The 18,465-nt window shown below is 53.5% G+C and overlaps 7 protein-coding genes across 8 annotated transcripts; 5 read left to right on the top strand and 2 right to left on the bottom strand.

The window, feature by feature from the left end:
- The first annotated feature begins 1,564 nt into the window (after window positions 1-1,564).
- On the top strand, window positions 1,565-2,834 carry HMPREF1120_02129 (uncharacterized protein). Its single transcript, XM_009156163.1, has one exon. The coding sequence runs from the start codon at window positions 2,209-2,211 to the stop codon at window positions 2,533-2,535; it is 327 nt and encodes a 108-aa protein (XP_009154411.1). The 5' UTR covers window positions 1,565-2,208; the 3' UTR covers window positions 2,536-2,834.
- On the bottom strand, window positions 2,766-3,230 carry HMPREF1120_02128 (uncharacterized protein; the record flags this gene model as incomplete). Its single annotated transcript, XM_009156162.1, has 1 exon — window positions 2,766-3,230. The coding sequence occupies one exon, from the start codon at window positions 3,228-3,230 to the stop codon at window positions 2,766-2,768; it is 465 nt and encodes a 154-aa protein (XP_009154410.1).
- Window positions 3,231-3,490: 260 nt separating this feature from the next.
- On the top strand, window positions 3,491-5,214 carry HMPREF1120_02127 (cinnamyl-alcohol dehydrogenase). The gene has a single exon (XM_009156161.1). The coding sequence runs from the start codon at window positions 3,927-3,929 to the stop codon at window positions 4,923-4,925; it is 999 nt and encodes a 332-aa protein (XP_009154409.1). The 5' UTR covers window positions 3,491-3,926; the 3' UTR covers window positions 4,926-5,214.
- A 4-nt stretch (window positions 5,215-5,218) lies between these two features.
- Window positions 5,219-6,763, top strand: HMPREF1120_02126 (YjeF). The gene is made up of 2 exons (XM_009156160.1): window positions 5,219-5,445; window positions 5,591-6,763. Exon 2 carries the CDS (start codon window positions 5,606-5,608, stop codon window positions 6,641-6,643), a length of 1,038 nt encoding a protein of 345 aa, XP_009154408.1. The 5' UTR covers window positions 5,219-5,445; window positions 5,591-5,605; the 3' UTR covers window positions 6,644-6,763.
- Window positions 6,764-6,890: 127 nt separating this feature from the next.
- Window positions 6,891-7,360, bottom strand: HMPREF1120_02125 (uncharacterized protein; the record flags this gene model as incomplete). The annotated part of the gene is made up of 2 exons (XM_009156159.1): window positions 6,891-7,047; window positions 7,107-7,360. 2 exons carry the CDS (start codon window positions 7,358-7,360, stop codon window positions 6,891-6,893), a joined length of 411 nt encoding a protein of 136 aa, XP_009154407.1.
- Window positions 7,361-7,791: 431 nt separating this feature from the next.
- On the top strand, window positions 7,792-11,834 carry HMPREF1120_02124. Of its 2 annotated transcripts, XM_009156157.1 has the most exons (2): window positions 7,792-10,640; window positions 10,734-11,834. In XM_009156157.1, the coding sequence occupies exons 1-2, from the start codon at window positions 8,263-8,265 to the stop codon at window positions 11,509-11,511; spliced, it is 3,156 nt and encodes a 1,051-aa protein (XP_009154405.1). In that variant the 5' UTR covers window positions 7,792-8,262; the 3' UTR covers window positions 11,512-11,834. The 2 variants fall into 2 exon arrangements, with proteins under 2 accessions (XP_009154405.1, XP_009154406.1); XM_009156158.1 differs by having other exon boundaries at window positions 7,792-11,834.
- A 761-nt stretch (window positions 11,835-12,595) lies between these two features.
- Window positions 12,596-18,294, top strand: HMPREF1120_02123 (uncharacterized protein). Its single transcript, XM_009156156.1, has one exon. The coding sequence runs from the start codon at window positions 13,530-13,532 to the stop codon at window positions 17,505-17,507; it is 3,978 nt and encodes a 1,325-aa protein (XP_009154404.1). The 5' UTR covers window positions 12,596-13,529; the 3' UTR covers window positions 17,508-18,294.
- Window positions 18,295-18,465: the final 171 nt, after the last annotated feature.

Below are 18,465 nucleotides of genomic sequence, written 5' to 3'. Positions count from 1 at the left end.
GCACTGCAGTGTCAGGGAGCAGGGCAGGCCAACGCCACGTTCGGATTCTTCAGGAACCACCCACTACTCCGTGTGAACTTCCGACCGCAGAACAAGGGTCTTCGACCACCAACGCATAATTCAACCCTGGCCAATTCGCCGTCTTGCTCACAATACCTGGACTCGCGTAATGTCTCCCGCCCGGAAGTCTGCTTCAGCCGAAACGGTGGCGCTTCCCATAGAGGCGCCATGCCTTGACAGTTGTCTGCCACAAGCATGAGGACCCGATCCAGACAGCACCAACCCAGCAGGCCTCTTGATCAAAAGCCACGTCAATCGAAGAACAAGTACAATACATCCTGCGAATGCCGTAAAATGCCGCAAGAGAACAACATTGCGGTCTGGTATACTGGATCATGACTGGCAGTACTTCCATCGTCGAGTGGATCGCGCACTATAAGGATCGGAAGTGTTTTGGAAGGAGATAATGTCTCGGCTGCACGTAACACGTCTTCTTGGCCAGTCCTCATCAATGCAAAGCAACCGGTGTGACATGACTGCTCTAATGGTTTGTAAGGTTGGTGTGGAGACAAATGTGAAAGATCCTCCATGACTGTGAAGAGTATTGTGCTCTCACTCTCCAATAAACTGGCTCGTTCGACGCCGGACGGCGTGTGCGCAGAGACTTTGTGCCAAATCACGAGTCTAGTGGACCGGGGTAGGGCCAGGCTGGAAATTGGGGCGTCATGAATGTCTTCGGTGTCCATGCTCTGAGAGGGAACCGTCTTGAGCCATTGTTGACCGTCTCAGTCGTTTCACTACCCGCCAAGGGATCTGAAGCGGCCTTCATGCGACCTTTTGCAGGCTAGCCATGGGCGCGCATGTTTTGCTATCGTTTTGCGGGAATGGCAGTTCTAGGAAGATGAAGAAGCCTGCAGTCTATTCAACAAACATTGAGGACGTCGATCTCTGTTGATGCATCATATCTCACTGGCTGGTTGAGGCACGACCTGCGCTGTGAAGCTTGCATTTTTCCGGCGACGAGGCGAGAAGATTTGGCAGTCCTCTTCTGGAAGCCACCAAGATCAAAGGGCTCGTGTAGTTACTTGACCCTAAACAATTGTCGGCCAGCTTGTGCTAGTGTGTTTCGTGCATGAACAGAACAGGGGCACGCGTAGGACCAGAAGGTCTGAGTCGGGTGCCCCAGGGATACGCCTTTTTGGGGCTGAATGCAAGTCAGGCTGCATGTTGACGCTGTGTAGGAATATAAATCGAACTCTTTGTCTCCCCTGTAGGGGGACTGTGCAAGGCCCCGAGTGAGCCACGTTTCTTGAAGTGGAGTTACGCATTTGGTCGTCTCGGTTGAGATCCTCCGCTGGCTGACTAGGATATATGAAAGACCAGCAAAGACATGCATTGCTCAGAGGTGAGCATAGAGGCTAAGCGAACAACGGCTGTATCCAGCCACCCGGGCCGAGAAGACGCCAGCTGTGCATAGCTCACTTTCGAAATCTTGCATTCGAATGATGAGGAAGCTTTCACTCGCTTCCAGCTCATACCGGAACCCTACTAGTACTTCGGCGGGGGCCAGGGGATGCACAAACATCTGCAACTTTTCGCTGGCTTCGATTCTGGCTGAAGGGGAAGGGCGTCCGCGGAGAGGGTGCATCGAGGCGATATTCAAACCCCGTCTTCATGCTTCCATGCATTCACGATGCTCTTGGGTCGGAGTAGAAGACAAATCTGGCCGCGCAGTGACATGGGGGCTTTCGATTATTTAAGCTCAGGACTGGCTCGATTCCATTCTTGAGAAAGATCATACCAAGGAGGGGTTTATGTCCGCTGAACCAGTTTTCTAAAACCCAAGTCGTTACCACGCCGTTTCCACAACGATGGCTGATGGACCAGCGAGCGGTCCAGAAGACCAGGCAAAATCGGCAATCTCAAGCCAAGAAGGTTCAGTCGACCAGGCGGAAGGTATACCGACCTCATTGCTTTTGAATTGGGGCGGTCACTGATGCAATGCAGCATGCTCTGAAGCTGATGCCACGCATGCGGAGAGTGACGGGGCCAACTCGCCTTCCATGGAGGAGGAGAGTAGCACCACAGAGAGCCAAGAGGCAGAGATACCCGATACAATTCCACATGGTGAAGCTTGCCTTCACCTGTCATTTCCCGGGGGTGTGACCACGCCCGAGGTCTACCCAGAGGACCTGGATCTGGACCGGGATGAACTTCCTTCACCCAAATCGACTTCGTCCGAGAAGTAAACAGTATGCCCTGAGGCAAGTGACTGTCAACAGCGCGAAATCCACGGTTTACCGGTATGATTTCATGGCATCGGCGGGCAAGCTTCGCATGGACAACGTTTCGATGATAGAAAAAAATGGGTATGGTGTTCTGTTTCGGCGAAACGGCCAGGGATGTAAATCCTTTAAGAGCAGAGTCAGCGTAGTTTCAACAACTTTCTGCAAGAGTGTAACGGGCACAGGCTGGGATCAGAGAGAAGATAAGTTCAACACAATGGGAGGTCAATGGAAGCAATCATCTAGCTAAGCCGAGGCTGCTTCCAACCCAATTCAGGCTAAGGATGATACAAAAAGTTCATCATCATGGTCTAGGTAATGCAGGCAATGAGGTGTGCTTACCGGTTCCGACTCTGCTCAATCTGGCATTTCCTCCACAACCATGTCACAATATCTGACCTTCGGCCAGAAGGTTACCAGCATTATTCTTTGGGCACAGGGAACACAAGGCCCTTATGCTGTTGATGAAGAGCCAGGTGATCAGACCTGCCCCAGCTTGGGCCATAAGAACTTCTTCGGAGTGGTTCCTGAGTCGGCATTGTCCTCCCGTACATCGTCGTACATGGACGCCTCGATGGGGGTGTCTTGCATTCCAGGCTGATCGGCCCAGCGGTGCTTCCTGCGGTTAACGTTGCCAGGTCTAGGTGTAGCCTTTTCTTTCTTCAATCTTTGTTTTTCCTCCTTCTCCCGTGCAGCTCTCCTCTCGCTCAGCAAGCGTTGGATCTCCGAGTGCCGAAACATTTGGATTTGCTCATCGGTCAGGGTTCTTTTGACCCCATCCTCGTAATAACCTAGTCCATCGCTTTCTTCACCTTGGTGGCCTGGACCGGTGCTCACCTCTTCGGTGTCCTTTGCAGGGAATGCAGTCAGCTTTGGGATTGGCTGGCCAGGGAAATGCGAGGTGTGAAAGAGACTCAGTTGGTCAATGTCTGCCTGCTGAATCATAGCGGCTAGGGCCTTACAGTGCTCTAGCCGAATCGCTGGACGGCAGAGATGCAAGGACGGAAGTCCAGAATGACTTGAAGTCGTCGGGAACTGCAAAAGTACACTGTACTGTGCAGTTGTTCGGGTTCATCTGACCTTGCAGTCACGGGCGCCCGACGCGCATCGGTCACCGCCAAGAGAGTCACGGTCGCTGCCGTCGGACTCGGAACGTGGAACTCCGAGCGTGACAGTTTCACAGATTTGCTTCCAGGCACCAACCAGCTAAAACCCACATACCTTACGCTTGTTGTATGATCACTAATCTCAAAAACTATCCAAAAAATCCGTCGGACACCTATTCTGGGCGAGTAAATGTGAAAGTCCCTTGCACCTGGTCCCAATCGAACGCCTCCAAAGTAGGCGCCCGTCAGATGACAGGTTGGTGCCTGTAAGGAGGCTATGATTACTCACTTCCTGCTTTGTAAGTGTTGACTCAATTCTGCCCATCTTGGAATATTTGGCCCTTGTGGGGTGTGTCTGTGGTCCAAGTCCAGTAAGCAAGGCCGAAGGGCCTCAGTGCTATAAATCTGAGATGTCCGGAGTGCTTGGCTGGTGAGTCTGTCAACAGCTTGTGGAGAATTCGACTGAGGAAACCGTGCGATACCCGCGACATATACCACTTAATCCAACGCTACCTTCCTCGAGAACATTTACCAAATGGCGGGCGGGCTCATTCTGTTGACCGGCGGGACGGGTCACGTTGGGTACAGGACCTTGGTCGAGGCTTTGTCAAGAGGCTACCACGTCCGCGCCTCTGTTCGATCGGAAGCAAAGACCGCCCAGATCAAGGCTGCGGCGTCCATCCAACCTTATCTGGCGCAGCTTTCTTTCGTTGTCGTGCCCGATATCGAAAAGGATGGTGCCTTCGACGAGGCGTTGAAAGGTGTTGACTTTGTTGTCCATATTGCATCTCCATTGGGCCATCCTTCGGAGGATCTCGAAGCACACGTCGTCAATCCAGCCATCCGGGGCACGCTTGGCATCCTTCATTCCGCGCTCAAACAGCCATCCATCCAACGTATCGTCATCACTTCGTCCGTCGTAGCAGTCCTTCCATCGGAACTACGGGAATTCACCGTGGACAATGTCGAGCCAGATCCCCAAGGACCGTACAGCGATAGTTTCGCTGCATATGGTGCCGGCAAGAGATTGGCATTCAACCGTACGCGCGACTTTATCGCCAAGGAGAAGCCACACTTCACCGTTGTCAACATCCTGCCTAGCTTCGTCATTGGCAAAAACGAACTGGCGACGACCCCGGAGAGCGTCAGGTCTGGCTCGAATGGGGTTCCGATGATCCCACTGATGGGCGGACACAACCCGGTTGGAGTGCCAGCAGCTGTTTGCCACGTGGATGACGTTGCTTTCGTTCATATAGCTTCCCTGGATTCTCGCGTTGAAGGCAACCGCAATTTCGGGATCAACTACCGCGGTGATAAACCTGTGGAATGGGACGATGCCATCGACATTGTGAAGAAACACTTCCCTGAGGAGGTGAAAAAAGGCGTCTTCCCTCTCGGCGGATCACTCAAATCCTTGCCCATGCCCTTTGATGCCAGCGAGACCGAGAAAGTGTTCAACTTCAAGTTCAAGAGCTACGAGGAACAGATCGTGAGCCTTGCGAGCCATTACGCGGAAGTGGTGGCAAGGGCTTAGTCTCCTCAGGAACGTGTCAGAATCAGTGTGTACCCAGTCTAGGACAGGCTGACAGGGATCAGGCGCGATGTCTTCGGTGTTCGTAATCGGAGCCTTCACGGTACCCTGACACGGTGGGACAAGGCTGAAAGGAGATAGACGGTTGTGGCTGGAAAGGCGGATGTATCTGCCGATCTTTAGAACCATAGATTGTGTTTCATTTCATTGCCATTCACATAGTGCGTGTAGATAGTGTACATAGTACAAAAGTTCACGGATGACGCATAGTTGCAAGTTCTTGCACCCTTGATTTTCTGCTACATAAAGTGTCCCTTTCTCTGATACAGGACAGTAATGATAAGCACCTACATCTGACTTGGTAGGCAAACAATCTCGCATCGAAGCAGAACCTGAACACTGGCAGCCGGTAAAAAGGGGCGGTGATTCGAGTGGTGGACAAGCTCTCTCGGTTATCGTGACGCGAGCAGCTTCGAGTTGTGACATCACTTTTGGACATGTTGAACCCTGAACTTGAACATCTGTGAGAAAACATGCCCGCCCTCCAGCCCGCTGCCCGCTGCCATTCAGCTGCTGCTACTGCTGCTGATCAGTTGCTCTTCTTCCCATAAATCCAGCTTTGGTTCTGTTGCTCTGATCTAATAGTTCGTCTCATATCCCATCTACAGACCCTGAGCAATCCAATGAGTTCCGACTCGAACCCCAGCGAGATCAAAATGTCGGCCTCTACGCGCGCCATGCTGGCCAAAGTCCGCAAACTTGTCCCTCCCATGCTCGAGAAATTCCACAAGGGACAGCTGGGTCGAGTTGCCGTCATCGGTGGCAGCGCAGACTATACGGGAGCGCCGTACTTCTCGGCCATGGCGTCGGCACGGCTGGGCTGCGATCTGTCCTACGTCTTCTGCGAACCCTCGGCTGCGCAGACGATCAAATCATACTCTCCAAACTTGATGGTGTCTCCGATCCTCCGGTCGACGGCTTCGATATCACAAGCACAAAAGGACAGCGACGCCTCGGGTGAAGAGCTGGCCAAACCGATCCTGGACATGCTTCCACGGCTGCATGTGCTGGTTATTGGGCCGGGCCTGGGCCGTGACGTGGTCACCCAGAAACAGGTCAAGGCAATCATTACTGCTGCAAGAAAACATAACCCGCCCGTGCCAATGGTGCTGGACGCTGATGCTCTGTGGCTCGTGCAAACGGACCCCGATCTGGTCAAAGGCCACAAGGAATGCATCCTGACCCCGAATGTGGTCGAGTTTGGCCGTCTGGCCAAGTCGGTGGGCTACGATCAAACCAAAGGCGATCCGGAAAAGGCGTGTCAGGATGTCTCCAAGATACTAGGTGGTGTGTGCATCATCCAGAAGGGCGCGGTAGACTTCATTTCCCAGGGCATAGACACTACAATCTGCGATCTTCAAGGAGGATTGAAGCGGGCTGGCGGTCAAGGTGATACACTGACAGGGTCTCTCGGCACTTTCCTCGCTTGGCGTGAACTTTACCACCAGGATCTGTGGGATGTGGGCGAGGACAAGATGAGCAGAGAGGAAACGTTGCTGGTTGCTGCATTTGGCGGAAGTGCAATCACAAGGGAATGTTCGCGACGCGCTTTTGCAAAGCGTCAGAGGAGTTTGCAGGCCAGCGATTTGACTGACGAAGTGCATAACTCGTTCCTCACCCTCATTGGCGAGCCGGGCGAAGGTCCCAGAGAGAACCTCTGAAGTTTGAGAATTCTTGCTTGTGGTGGGCATGTGCAGCAGCTTTTTGAAATGGCTCCAATGTAACATAACGAAACAAACGAAGCGCAATGAGTTCGGGAAACATGAGCTGTCCGAAGAATGATGAGATTTTGACGAGGGCGTCATAGCCCCATTGCGAGGCACACAGATTTATCTCTAGTGGTTCCATCGGTGTGCAATTTGCTCGTATGTACAGAACCAAACCCATTTCTTCGGCGACAGCAATAACTTAATCATAGATCGAAACACCGTTGTTCTCCTTAAGTCGCTGCAGCCGGGCCCGCTCCGCTTTCCTGTCCCGTTCTTCATAGAATTTTGCGAGTTCTGATAAGTCAGCTGTACCGCGACCGGCAGATACGTTCCAAGGCGAGCCAAAGTTCATTGTCCTATAGTTGAGCGTCAGTCCCATATATCCAACATAAGATGACACCAGGAGATAACGCACTCTGGCATTCGTAATGGTGAACCACTGTCGTCTCGCGGGCTCGAAGAAAAGAGTTGTCGGTCTGCAGCAGCAGCCTCCATCATTGTCGTATGTATGATATTTGCTCTCGCATCTTCTTGCTTGCCAGCTTCATATTTCTTGACCAATCGAGACCAGGCATTGTCTCCGGGCGAGCTCGCAGCAGAATACCATAGGATGGCCAACGGCACCGCGGCTATTGTGATGTAGAATCCTTTCTGGCCAGCGGTCAGCATGTTTCGGTCCGCCATATCTCCACCTTCACCAGAGCATCCTTACGCCAAAGTGTTCCGTGCGCGGGCCTGCATCTACGTGCAGAGCACTTTCTCCGTGATGGGTCTCTCCATGACCGTGGCCAGCTTCGTGCCCGGCGTATCTGCGTGGTTGGTGTCGAACTGACCGCCTCACTGGCCGGAGTGCGGCTCTGGCCCCTCTCGACACAAACGACATGGCTGATGCAGTGTAGAACGGTCTATTTCCAGGCGCAGGCGCAAGGTATTCCAGCCTGACGTGTGAACTGAAGTTGGACCACACAGGTCGTAGTCGAAGCTAGTCCTGTTTTGGGCGGCAGCAGGGCGCTGACCACTGCACGTGATCTGCCGGGAACTTTCGTTCATCAGGCTGAACTTCAACTTGAACTTGTTGCTATTTCAAACCTCTTGCAAACCAATCACTTCCTGCCACGCGACCCTTGATACCCAATCGGTCTTCAGAAGACTGCAGGTGAGTGAGTGCAATGGTTCATGCAATCTCCCTAGCTCGAAGGAAGAGGGCAAGACGATCGCCATTCAAATCCATCATTGGGCAGCAAAACGCCTTAGTAGGTGCCGACAACTATTCCTGAACCGGCTTTCAAGCGATGATGACTGTGTTCTCTTGTTGCAAATCTTTCGCTGCCGGCGACAAAATGTTTATCTTGCCGTCCCTTCTGTCTGTGCTTCTTGTGCTTGTTGTTGTTCCTGCATATACTAGTAATGCGTAGGTACAGTACTATGCGCTATTACACTAACCGGACGAGACTGGCTACTTGATCGATTTTGTGCTGGTGAGACGTCTTAAGTCCTTTAACGTCTTTTCTATTGCAATCCTTTCTAGCAGCTCAGGCCATCTTTCTGGCTCCTGTCTGCTTTTCGTCACCATGTCAACTACTACCTACCAGACCAATGCAAAGCCGAGGAGTCGCCGCGGCAGTCAGGGCGAATCCTCCGAGAACAATCGCAGTAGAGCGTCTAGCTCTGCCTCTTTGAGGTTATCGAAAACACTATCCAGAACTCTGGACGAGGTTGCTGTTCCGAGAAACAGCCGGCCTGGTTCACCGGCCGTCTACATCCACCGACAGAGACCACTTGATCCGAGGCAGCCCGACCTATTTACGCCTCCGTCGCGGCGCTCCACAAGCTCCGTGCCCTCCAGCAAGAATGCCAGGACAATGCATGAAGAAGAGAAGCAGCAGAGACCAGCTTCTGTCGCCAAGGTGAAACCGCAAGTCGTGCAACAGTCTGAAAATGGGCTGGGCCAATCTAATGTTCCGGTCGCAAAACAATCGTCAGTTACACAGGCTGGACCTGATGTCGCAACAGTCGCGGCGCCCGTGGGATCGGAGAATACGGGCGCCGAACCTACCATCCCGGTCAACGAAGCACGACCGCTGCCGCCGGTGACGTCCTTGCAACCAACGGTGACCGACGAAGACGAAGAAAATCCTGATCGTCCGACTTCACAGGTACTACCGCGGAAGAGTACGCCATCTTCCCCTATTACCATCGTCGCAGCATCGCCAGGTACGACTTCCAAAGATGCAGTGGCGAACGATGTTGTTCCGCCACCGCCTCAGGGGTCTACATCTCTTCTTCAAGACGTGTCGAATACCAACAGTGCTCGGAACCCGCCGCCTTCTCCCAGCAACCCGCTGCCTGCACCACATCCAAGAGCTTCAGTTACTCTGCTCCACCCTGCACTTTCTCCAGCGCTGGCTGATCTAGGAGAGCAGGAAGTCCCTGTGGCCATGACGTCCAGCCTGCCAATGGTGTCCGACGCCATGCTTCCCCATGAATCATTGCCGGCAGCGCGCTCTGCAATCACATCACCAAGCCAATCACCCTTGCTACACCATGTCGGCAGTCCTCCTCCCCAGCAGGCTGTATATCCGTACCCATACCATTTACCCTTGATGAACAGCCCTCCCTTCCATGCCGCAATGTATCCAGGTGCATTTGCAGCCGCGAATATGGGTCTCATGGGTGCCGAAGTCATCCCCAGATCTGGCTCCGCGGGGGCTGAGGATGAGCGTGCCAAGCTTTTGGAGAAGGTTGCCAGTGTTCTTCCTGACATAGACCGGCTTCTGCATTATTACCGCGAGTCCCAGGGACTCTTGTCCGAAAAAGATCATCTGGTAAAGCGAGCAGAGACCCAATATGAGCAAGATGTTGCCCGACTACGAATCGAGCTGAGCGCGTCCAAGTCAGAATATGAGAGGATCATAGGCGATCAAGCAATGGAAAACATCAAGCTGAAGGGGGAAGTTACGGAATGTAATGGTAAAATAGCGCACCTTCAGGAGATGGCCGACGAGCTTCCCTTGGTTAAAGAGGAGCTGGAGAAATTGCGTACTGAGTATGATCTCCTGAAACAGGAGGCAAGCAGGCAGAAGGACAGAACGGAAGAGCTGGTCATAGAGGGACAGGCTCTCAAGTCCACAGTGGAAAGTCTGAAGAAGCAAGCCGCTGATGACCACGACCATCACCAGAGTACGCTGACGGAACTGAAAAATGCCCATCAGAAGGAACTCGCCGAGAAAGAACATGAGCACTCAAAGTTACTGGCCGAGAACAAAGGAGGTCTTTCCAAAGTCCAACTCGATCTTGCCGGCATGATCACCAAACATACTCAGCAGAAGAAGGAGCTGGACTTTGTCCGAGCTATTGTCTCGGAGCACGAGGCTTCCTTGGAGAACAAGACCGCGGAACTGACCGAGTTGACACGACGGCATCAAGAAGAGCTGCAGAAGATGGCTACAACAGCGCAAGAGAGCGCCCAAGAGCACAAGGAGGAGGTTGACAAGATGGCAACTGAACTATCCGAGATGAGAGCCAAGCACGAAGAAGACGTAAGCCTGCTTCGCAGGTCCCACGAGGAGGAAATTGCAAAGATCTCGAAAACGACTGAAGCACAACTCGCAGACAAGGAGACAGAGCATAGTCGCCGGGAGGCTGACTGGAAAGCTGAGTTGGAAGCTGCTCAGTCTGAGAAACAGGCCACCACGACCGAGCTGGCCAAAAAGCAAGACGTGATTGACTCTTTGAAGGAGAACCTCAACGAAGCACGCAAGGCGTATGAAAGCCTGGCCAGTCAACACGAACAGGCTTTGAATCACCACGCCGCCCTGGCCCAATCGATGCGCAGTCTCAAGGACAAACAGGCACAATGGCACTTTGAAAGCGACCGAATGGACCGACTGCTCCAGGATTTTGGCCTTGTTGTTTCAAGCAAACCCGGACGGAGTGGCGACCAATTCTTGTGAGTTGATCCAGGCGTGTGGGAAGGATATTGTTGGATATGTCTCTCGGCACGGGCAATCCAGGCTATACGCCACTGACGGCTGAAATCTAGTCTACACGCCTTCGACCAGCTGGCATCCTCGGTGGAAAAACTTGCCCGATACATCCTAAACCACAGTCCGGGGCACAACGCAGACCATGGCGACACGTTCAAGATGGTCGGTATGCCCGATGTGTCGGATACTACCGAGGCTGCAGAGCTTCTCCGGTCTCTGTTGGTATCGGGTCAAGTTTGGAGCATCATACATCAGCGGATATTTGCGCCCTTCTTGTTCACGTCAGCCTATGGGACGGACGGCTGGGATGATCTTGAGAGAATTTTGGCTTTACTCTCGGCAAACATCAGAGCAAAAAGCTTCCGCCGAGAGGCAATCTGGAGGGCCATAATGATGAGAGCGATCTATACTGGAAACAGGGGCCGCAAAGCTGCGATGGCCGCAGCAACAGGACTCAGCAGAGACATTATGGAAGCAATTGGAGTGTCGACCTTGGATGGGGATATGCCAGGGCTGCTCCAAGCTGTCCGCGTTGTGGCCAAACGAGCGGTGCAGACCTGGCGCCGAGCACGTCTGGAATGGAATTTCATTCACTCTGTCATGCCATCAACATCAGACACCACTTGGGACGATGGAGCTGCCACCAGTCCTTCCGACATCGTGCTGTGGGTGCGGCCGCACATTGTCGGCGAAGTCGTGACTCACAGCATGTATCGAGACCCGGGCCGGACACCGGCAAGAAGTAGCCCTCAACGGCCCCGAACGCCGGGACGCTGCGTTTATCTACAGGGAAGGGTGCTACGTCAGAACTCTCGCGTGACCCAAGCAAGATGACATGAGCTGCGAGAGGGAGGATCTGCAGGACACATTCTTTTCTCTGATGTGATGACATGGAAAGGCGGTTTACATTGGATGAGTACTCTTCGAAATCTACATTGTACGATATACTGTACTAGCAGGTTCCTTATGTACTTAGCCTGGGTAATCAATATGTAGTTGTACTGTAACATAGCGCCCTTGGAATGCTGCATTGGTGCGCTGGAGGCGCATGGCTCTGTCGCTATAGACATTTATACTGTATTCTCAAAACTTGCACCCAGTGTTAGGGGAGTCTGCCACAAGTGCGCCAGAACTACTACGACTTGCAACCGACAGCTTCAAGTTGTGCAGCCGGTGTGAGATAACTGTTCGGGCGCTGCACTGCAGTTGGAGATGGGCGACCAATTCAGACAGCCGTAACCGGGGAATAATAATCTTGACGCCGATAAGGCTGACTCCGGGTTGTGATGCCGTGGCCCGAAACCTTCGTCGTGAAAACCAAAGCCCACTCTGCACGCCGTGGCTGACGGGGACAGGACAGGGATTTGAGGAGGAACACGGGCCACGTTCTGCTGCCCTGGGCTGTTGTCAGTCTCTCTTCTCGAACTGCTTCGGTTTCTATTGGAGATGGATAGCTTTGGTGTCAATTCTGTCGTTTACAATCTGTACTAGCAGTGCGATGGCTGACTCTGGCGCTAATATGTCTGCATCGCGACCACTACTAGCTCACTATTTCTGTGGCTGCGCAGTTCAAGTTTGGGGCTGCAAGGCACCCGCAGAGGCTGTGCTCGTTACTTCATAATATCTCCGGCTTGAGATTGTGCGACGCAGCATTGACTGTCAGTGGCTCCGGCTGTGGAGTTGACCCCGACGGGCTATACAAATGGACAAAATCAGTAGTGGGTACGTGGATAGTCGGTAGTAAGTGAGTACAATAATGTTGTAAGGGCAGATTGTGGCCGTGGCTGCTCGACTGCGGTATGTGAGGTCGCCTTTTGGCTGTGGCTGTCTTCGGTCGGTCGGTCTGCCCACTCCTCCGAGTGCTCCACCGTTACCCACCGTTCGCTGCGCTTTCCCATTGACTGGCCGCTGCCAATGCTCCAAACCCACCTTCCAGCGGTCGCAGTGGCATACTACCTGGTAGTAGTCCGCAGCCGCAAGCCGCAACCAACGTGAACACCCGCAACTTCAGGTTGGACATCCTCACCACTATCCTCGAGGCATTCACACACAGCAACAGTCTCCGCAGCGTTGTCGACCCTGATGCCATTGACCGTTCTTCTGTCTTATTATCCTACCACTTGCGCCGCTGCACAGTTCTCCCCTACGCCATTGTCGGCCGCCAACTACTAGCACCGGCTTCTCCAATCGAGTGACCGATTGATCGACCGTCTCTCGGCTCAGAGGGCGCAGCCTCCGTTCGACCACCGCGAAACACTGTCCTTCATCTGCGTACATGACCAACCCCGGCTCTCTGCCTCCCATGCTGTTCGAGTCTGCCCAGCAGTCTGCCCGACGACACAAGCTAATCCTCCGCTCCAATCCCCATTGAGGTCCAATTGATCCGATCTGCTTCAGCCTCACTCCGCTGTACGACCAGTCATCCTACCTCAAGTCCCTGTGCGACTCGTGTCAGAACACTCTTCCTGGTGTCGCACATTTACCGTATCCATTTCCGGTACCCTCTACTGCTTCCTAGTAGTCGGATCGACCTACTGGCATTACTTTGTACATTGACTGTCTGCGCGCCAGTCTCCACACAATCACTGAACCTGCGGGAAACCGCCCCGTTTCTCTGTCTGAGCTTCTATATCGAGAGGTGCCATTGCAGCCTCGCTCGCTCCCGGTCCTGCTGTCGCCTCGTTGCCTAGCATCCTACCGTCAAGCCACAGCCTCGTTGCCGATCGGCTTACTGGCAGGGCCATGATTCAACGCCTTGAACATCTGGTCCGGAACACACCTTTCCCACTCGGGACCAGAGCGCTATAGGAGGGGATCTCCTGCATCCGCCTCCAGGCCATATCGAAGGAAGAATGTCTTTCACCAACACACAGTCACGAAATACTCAAAGACCTACCCCCCATCAATCTCCCTTGACGGCGCCCAAAGCGTACCGGTCAAGTCCCGCACAGTTTCAGAGTCATAACCGCAGTACGAGCATAACGTCCAACCCTACGCAAACAGCGCATGAACCACCACGACTGGGTTCGGAACTGGATTGTTGGACCTTCGATCAAATCTTTAGCGCCCCTGTCGCCAGCCCAGCATCTCTTCCCCAGTCGACATATCCCCTCGGCTTAGAGGAGGACACATCTCACCATGAGTCTTCCTTTGATGACTTCCTGACCACGGGATACTCCTCAGAAAACCACGTCAGCGAGCATACCACCCCGCAAGAGCTGATCTGGGAACAACAGTTTGTATATCAGGACAAACAACCTTACATTCTGGACAACTACGACCAGAGCGGAGACGGCGGGAGCCACGAGTTCACCCAGTCCTCCGACTTACAAGCCTTCTACCCAGACGCACAGGAGACCTTGCCGGATTTTGTGTCTGGCCACGATTTGGCAAATTCCAAGCTGAACACATCAATAGACCATTCTCTTGATCTCTCGCGGGGGACCGAGTCTCCCATGCCGGGTCAAGACCAATATATGGAACGACCTTCCAACGGCCGCAGCCAGACAAACCATGCGACTCAGAATCTAAGAGTTAGCACCGCCCGAAATCATACTTCTACTCCTTCTCCCAACCATGGAGTATCTGCATGGCAGCGCACGTCCCCGAATATGCGCGCCCCTAGTCCTGTTGTTATGGTTTCGAGCTACGAAGCACCCGAACCGAACAATGGGAAACAGACGGCGCAGGCACAAAATTCCAATAAGCGCAGTCGGGGTGGAACAGGCTCGAACGTGGACGATGAAGAGGAGGAGGAAGATGATGATGATGATGATGATGAAGGTGTTGACAACCACCTCGGAGGTGGGGATCCCAACGTGGATTCATCTCATCTTATGCCACCTGCACCCATTGGCAGCAACAACACATCCGCTACTGCGGCCCAAAGAAGTGGCTTGGAACCTATGCAGCGAGGAGATGATGTGGTCTTATCTCTTAAGGAGCTGGAGGAGCAGCGTCAAAGAGATGAGCGAAATGCTGAAGTGCAAACTTGGCTCGAAACGAGCGATGATGGTGGTCACCATAACAAAGATAAAGGCGTGACCAGCATGCGCGGCCTAACCACTGGCGGCAGACGCCGTGCTCATACCACAGGCCAGATGGACGCGATCGGCCTGGTGTACTCGGACAAGAACATCCCAGGTCCCGGGCTGCTTCTGGAAGTGGACTCGGATGATGAGTCTTCGGATGAGGAGTCTATATCCTCGTCCCAGATGGAGGGGCATACAAACCAAATCCTGGATACATACTACCACTCGGAATCACCTCGCATGTCGCCGCGTGCACTGGAGGAGCGTGGTTCTCCAAACATGTCTTTCCCGCCGCTTGAGGATGACACGCCACCGGAGCTACAGGAGCCTCTCCCACGGCAATTTTACAGGCGCAGCCCATGGCAAGACCCTGTGCGAGGTTCACTTAGCGATGCGAGAGACCAACCTGATACATCGAACGCGGCCCTCTACCGGTTTAATCAGGAAGCAGCCAAGTGGGAGACGGCATCAAGAGCAGCCACTTGGGGAACCCGCCGTCGTCTCAGCGAAAGCGAAGTCAGATCCATTGTGGAAGGTAGTCAGGTACGACATCTATCCCTTTCCAAACGGGGCCGGGAGCGGGGCAACAGTATTCTAAACAAGGCCCGTGGCCTGTTACCACGGCGGAGCAGCAGCAACGTGAAGACCGAATCGCCAGCCGAGGGTCAGGAATCCGCCCCAACTAGCGGACATGCTCATCGAAGTTCGATCGGCACCATCAAACCCACCCAGAGAAAGCCCAGTTTTAGCAGCAAGCCAAAATCGCCCCCACTGGATACCGGAAGCGCATTCATGGCCATGACTGGCCAGCTCACCGCGATTGGCCGAGCCAACGCAATGACCCAGGACACCGACACCCATAAGTCGTCGGGGTCGCTCCAGGCTCTGAGGAAGCATCGGTCCAAGAGTGATGTGTCCAAGCATGGGAGATCCTCTTCTGCTACCCCAGGGTTGACAGAACTGATGACAAGACACGGTGGTCCGCCCATTCCCACACTTGCTTCCCCCATGCATGAACGCGAACGCATTGTGGCTGCGCAGGTGCTTGACAATGAAGAAGCCCCTGCCGACGATGACGAAGACGATCAAGCGGATGAGGTGGCTATTCGAATGGACTTTGAGATCCGGGCAGAGGAGATCACACCTACTCTGGAGGGGTTCAGAGATCATGCCCGGAGACTGAACCCACGATTGGAGCCATATATGATTGAGCGAATCGGCCAGGAGCAGATTCGCCGCTACAAGAAGTTGGTGGAGACCAAGATCAAACATACGCGCGCGGTGCAGATGAACCAGAAATGTCCCTCGGGCAAGTTTTGTTTTGACCTGGGCGGCGAGGCAGCTCTTCTGGCGCCGCGCGTCAGCGTTAAAGACCCCGAGGCAACTCTGACCCAATTCCAAGTGTGCAATCCTGCCGACGATGAAATCGACGAGTCCGGGTTCACCGAAGGCATCATCACGCCGGCTCTTTTTCCAGCAGGCATCCCCTTACCGCCGGTAAAACGGCTGCCGGCAGAATTAGAATGCCCACTCTGCTTCAAAGTCAAGAAGTTCCAAAAGCCGTCAGACTGGACGAAACACGTACATGAGGACATCCAACCCTTTTCCTGCACATTTCCCCATTGTCCTGAGTCCAAGTCGTTCAAACGGAAAGCAGATTGGGTACGTCACGAGAATGAACTACATCGTCACCTGGAGTGGTGGAAGTGTAACATTGAAGAGTGTTCACATATCTGCTACCGCAAAGACAATTTTGTGCAACATCTTGTCCGAGAGCATAAGATGAAGGAGCCGAAAGTCAGAAGTCGTGGCTCTGCCAGCAGCAAAAACAAGGCAGTCAACAACAATGTGGGTTGGTCAGAGGACGCCGAGCTGTGGCGCCTGGTTGACTCGTGCCGACATGAGACGACCAAAAAGCCGCGCGATGAACCGTGCCGGTTCTGTGGGAATGTATGTTCGAGTTGGAAAAAGCTGTCGGTACACATGGGCAAACACTTGGAACAGATTGCCTTGCCTGTCCTACAGCTGGTGAGAATACGTGAAGTGGCGCCGGATACAGTCATCAGCCCAATCGACCAAGCGCCTCCGTCTGCGATAGCCTCAACACACCCGACTGGGCTTGGGACGATCAACAACACCATGGACGCCAGCGCGACCTTGTCGCCGTATCCTCGAAGCGCCACTTCGGCCTACCAGACATCATCAGCCGGGCAATCCCCGGCGTCAGGACACGGGCCGTCCCGGCATGGCGGATATCAGCAGTTCGACGCTGGCTTTTACAGTGATGACGGCATGACGGCGGGCATGCACGTGCCGATGACAGGTAACATGTTTCCGGGCTCGTCTGCGACCAGTATGCCACAGCAACCGCATATGTACATGGGGCCGTCGGAGTACATGCAGCCAGGGGATGTAGGACATTGTCCGCACGAGTACAGTGTGTCGCCGCACAGTTCAGTGGTGACACCACGATCTCAGCCTCAGCCGGTCACAGCTACGGGCTACAATCATAGCGACCAGTTCTTTGAGACTGGTGGCCTTGATTATACGCAACCAATGCCAATGGCTGGCATGTATTCGAGTGCGGGCGTGCAGTCAACGCCCGGCTATGGTCTGCAATATGCCTCACCGTCCATGCAGCATAACCAGCATTTGGGGCAACAACAACCAGGCGGTGTGGAGAACCAGTCAGCAGGACTGGGATTGCACCCGATGAACCAAGGTTTTGTGTTTCAAGATCCTCAGGCTGGACATCAGCAAGGCCAGCCTGGATCTGGAAACATGCAGTATACGCAGTGATTTCTTTTCTCACGAATGAAATGGAATGAGAAGTGAGTGTCGGATATGATGTGGACTTGTTGTCTCGGAACAGTCCCTTTTAGCTTGAGTTTCCAGCTGGAACGGGATCATACGTATGTGTCTGATTGTTGGACACATGGAAGAGATGACACATTCCTGGGAGGGCTTTGAACTATCTTCGCTTTGTCTGCATTCGAGATACCCAAGATACAAACATTTTCGTTTCTTCTTGCTTTGGGCAGCGACCCGGTTTGTTCGCATGCAATGGGGAAGGATTGGGTGGTGCGTTTGATCTTAGCGAGTATCTATCTACTACTGTAGGTTCTTTTACGAACCGATGCGGTGCGAGCAATGACAATGACGAATTGGAGCGATTCAGACCCTGTTCTACGAGCCCGAGGTCCAAGAGTTCCAGTTGCAGAGCGGTTTCTCAACCCGACACATGTGCGGAATTTGAACCTAGCGTAACTTGAAGTTTGAAGTACAGGACCTTTATTTAGCTCTTTAAAGCTTAGGGCAAGGCAGAAACCTCTGGTTCGGAGATATTGTTGGTGTTGGCTTGATCTCGGCGTGGCTGAGGCGTTGGATCGGCTACCAGCCTGTATGACGTGCTACCAGTGTACAAACACTGCACTTCGGTGAGGCTATGGACCTGTAGTGGTATCTTGGTAAAGCATCACATGGTGTTCTTGACAACCTGAAGGATGAGGATTTGTAAGGCACTACCCGTACTGACTACCCAGGTACTGACTACTATTATGGAACCGCACTCGTGTGTCCTGCTCGGCATTGATTGCACCTCAGTGCATTGTATTGTCAGGTCCAAAAGGGATCCTGTGACCACTGTCCCTATCCACATGCCGTACAATCTTGTAACTTGAAGGCGTCTAGACGGAGGGAAGCATCGGCTTTCTGGTCCCGAAAATCGACAGCCGCTGGTAACCGTCCTCAGTGGGAA

The sequence above is a fragment of the Exophiala dermatitidis genome (genome assembly GCF_000230625.1).
Source record: "Exophiala dermatitidis NIH/UT8656 unplaced genomic scaffold supercont1.2, whole genome shotgun sequence".
NCBI classification, from domain to species: Eukaryota; Fungi; Ascomycota; class Eurotiomycetes; order Chaetothyriales; family Herpotrichiellaceae; genus Exophiala; species Exophiala dermatitidis.
Note: the sequence above shows the minus strand (reverse complement) of the source record. Positions and strands in the feature narration are given on the sequence as shown.

What these genes read in the sequence shown, in the direction of transcription:
- HMPREF1120_02123 (XM_009156156.1), top strand. Translation starts at nt 13,530, where the DNA reads ATGTCTTTCACCAACACACAGTCACGAAATACTCAAAGACCTACCCCC.
- HMPREF1120_02126 (XM_009156160.1), top strand. Translation starts at nt 5,606, where the DNA reads ATGAGTTCCGACTCGAACCCCAGCGAGATCAAAATGTCGGCCTCTACG.
- HMPREF1120_02129 (XM_009156163.1), top strand. Translation starts at nt 2,209, where the DNA reads ATGAACTTCCTTCACCCAAATCGACTTCGTCCGAGAAGTAAACAGTAT.
- HMPREF1120_02127 (XM_009156161.1), top strand. Translation starts at nt 3,927, where the DNA reads ATGGCGGGCGGGCTCATTCTGTTGACCGGCGGGACGGGTCACGTTGGG.
- HMPREF1120_02124 (XM_009156157.1), top strand. Translation starts at nt 8,263, where the DNA reads ATGTCAACTACTACCTACCAGACCAATGCAAAGCCGAGGAGTCGCCGC. An exon ending in CGGAGTGGCGACCAATTCTT is followed by an intron (nt 10,641 to 10,733) that starts GTGAGTTGATCC and finishes GCTGAAATCTAG; the next exon opens with TCTACACGCCTTCGACCAGC.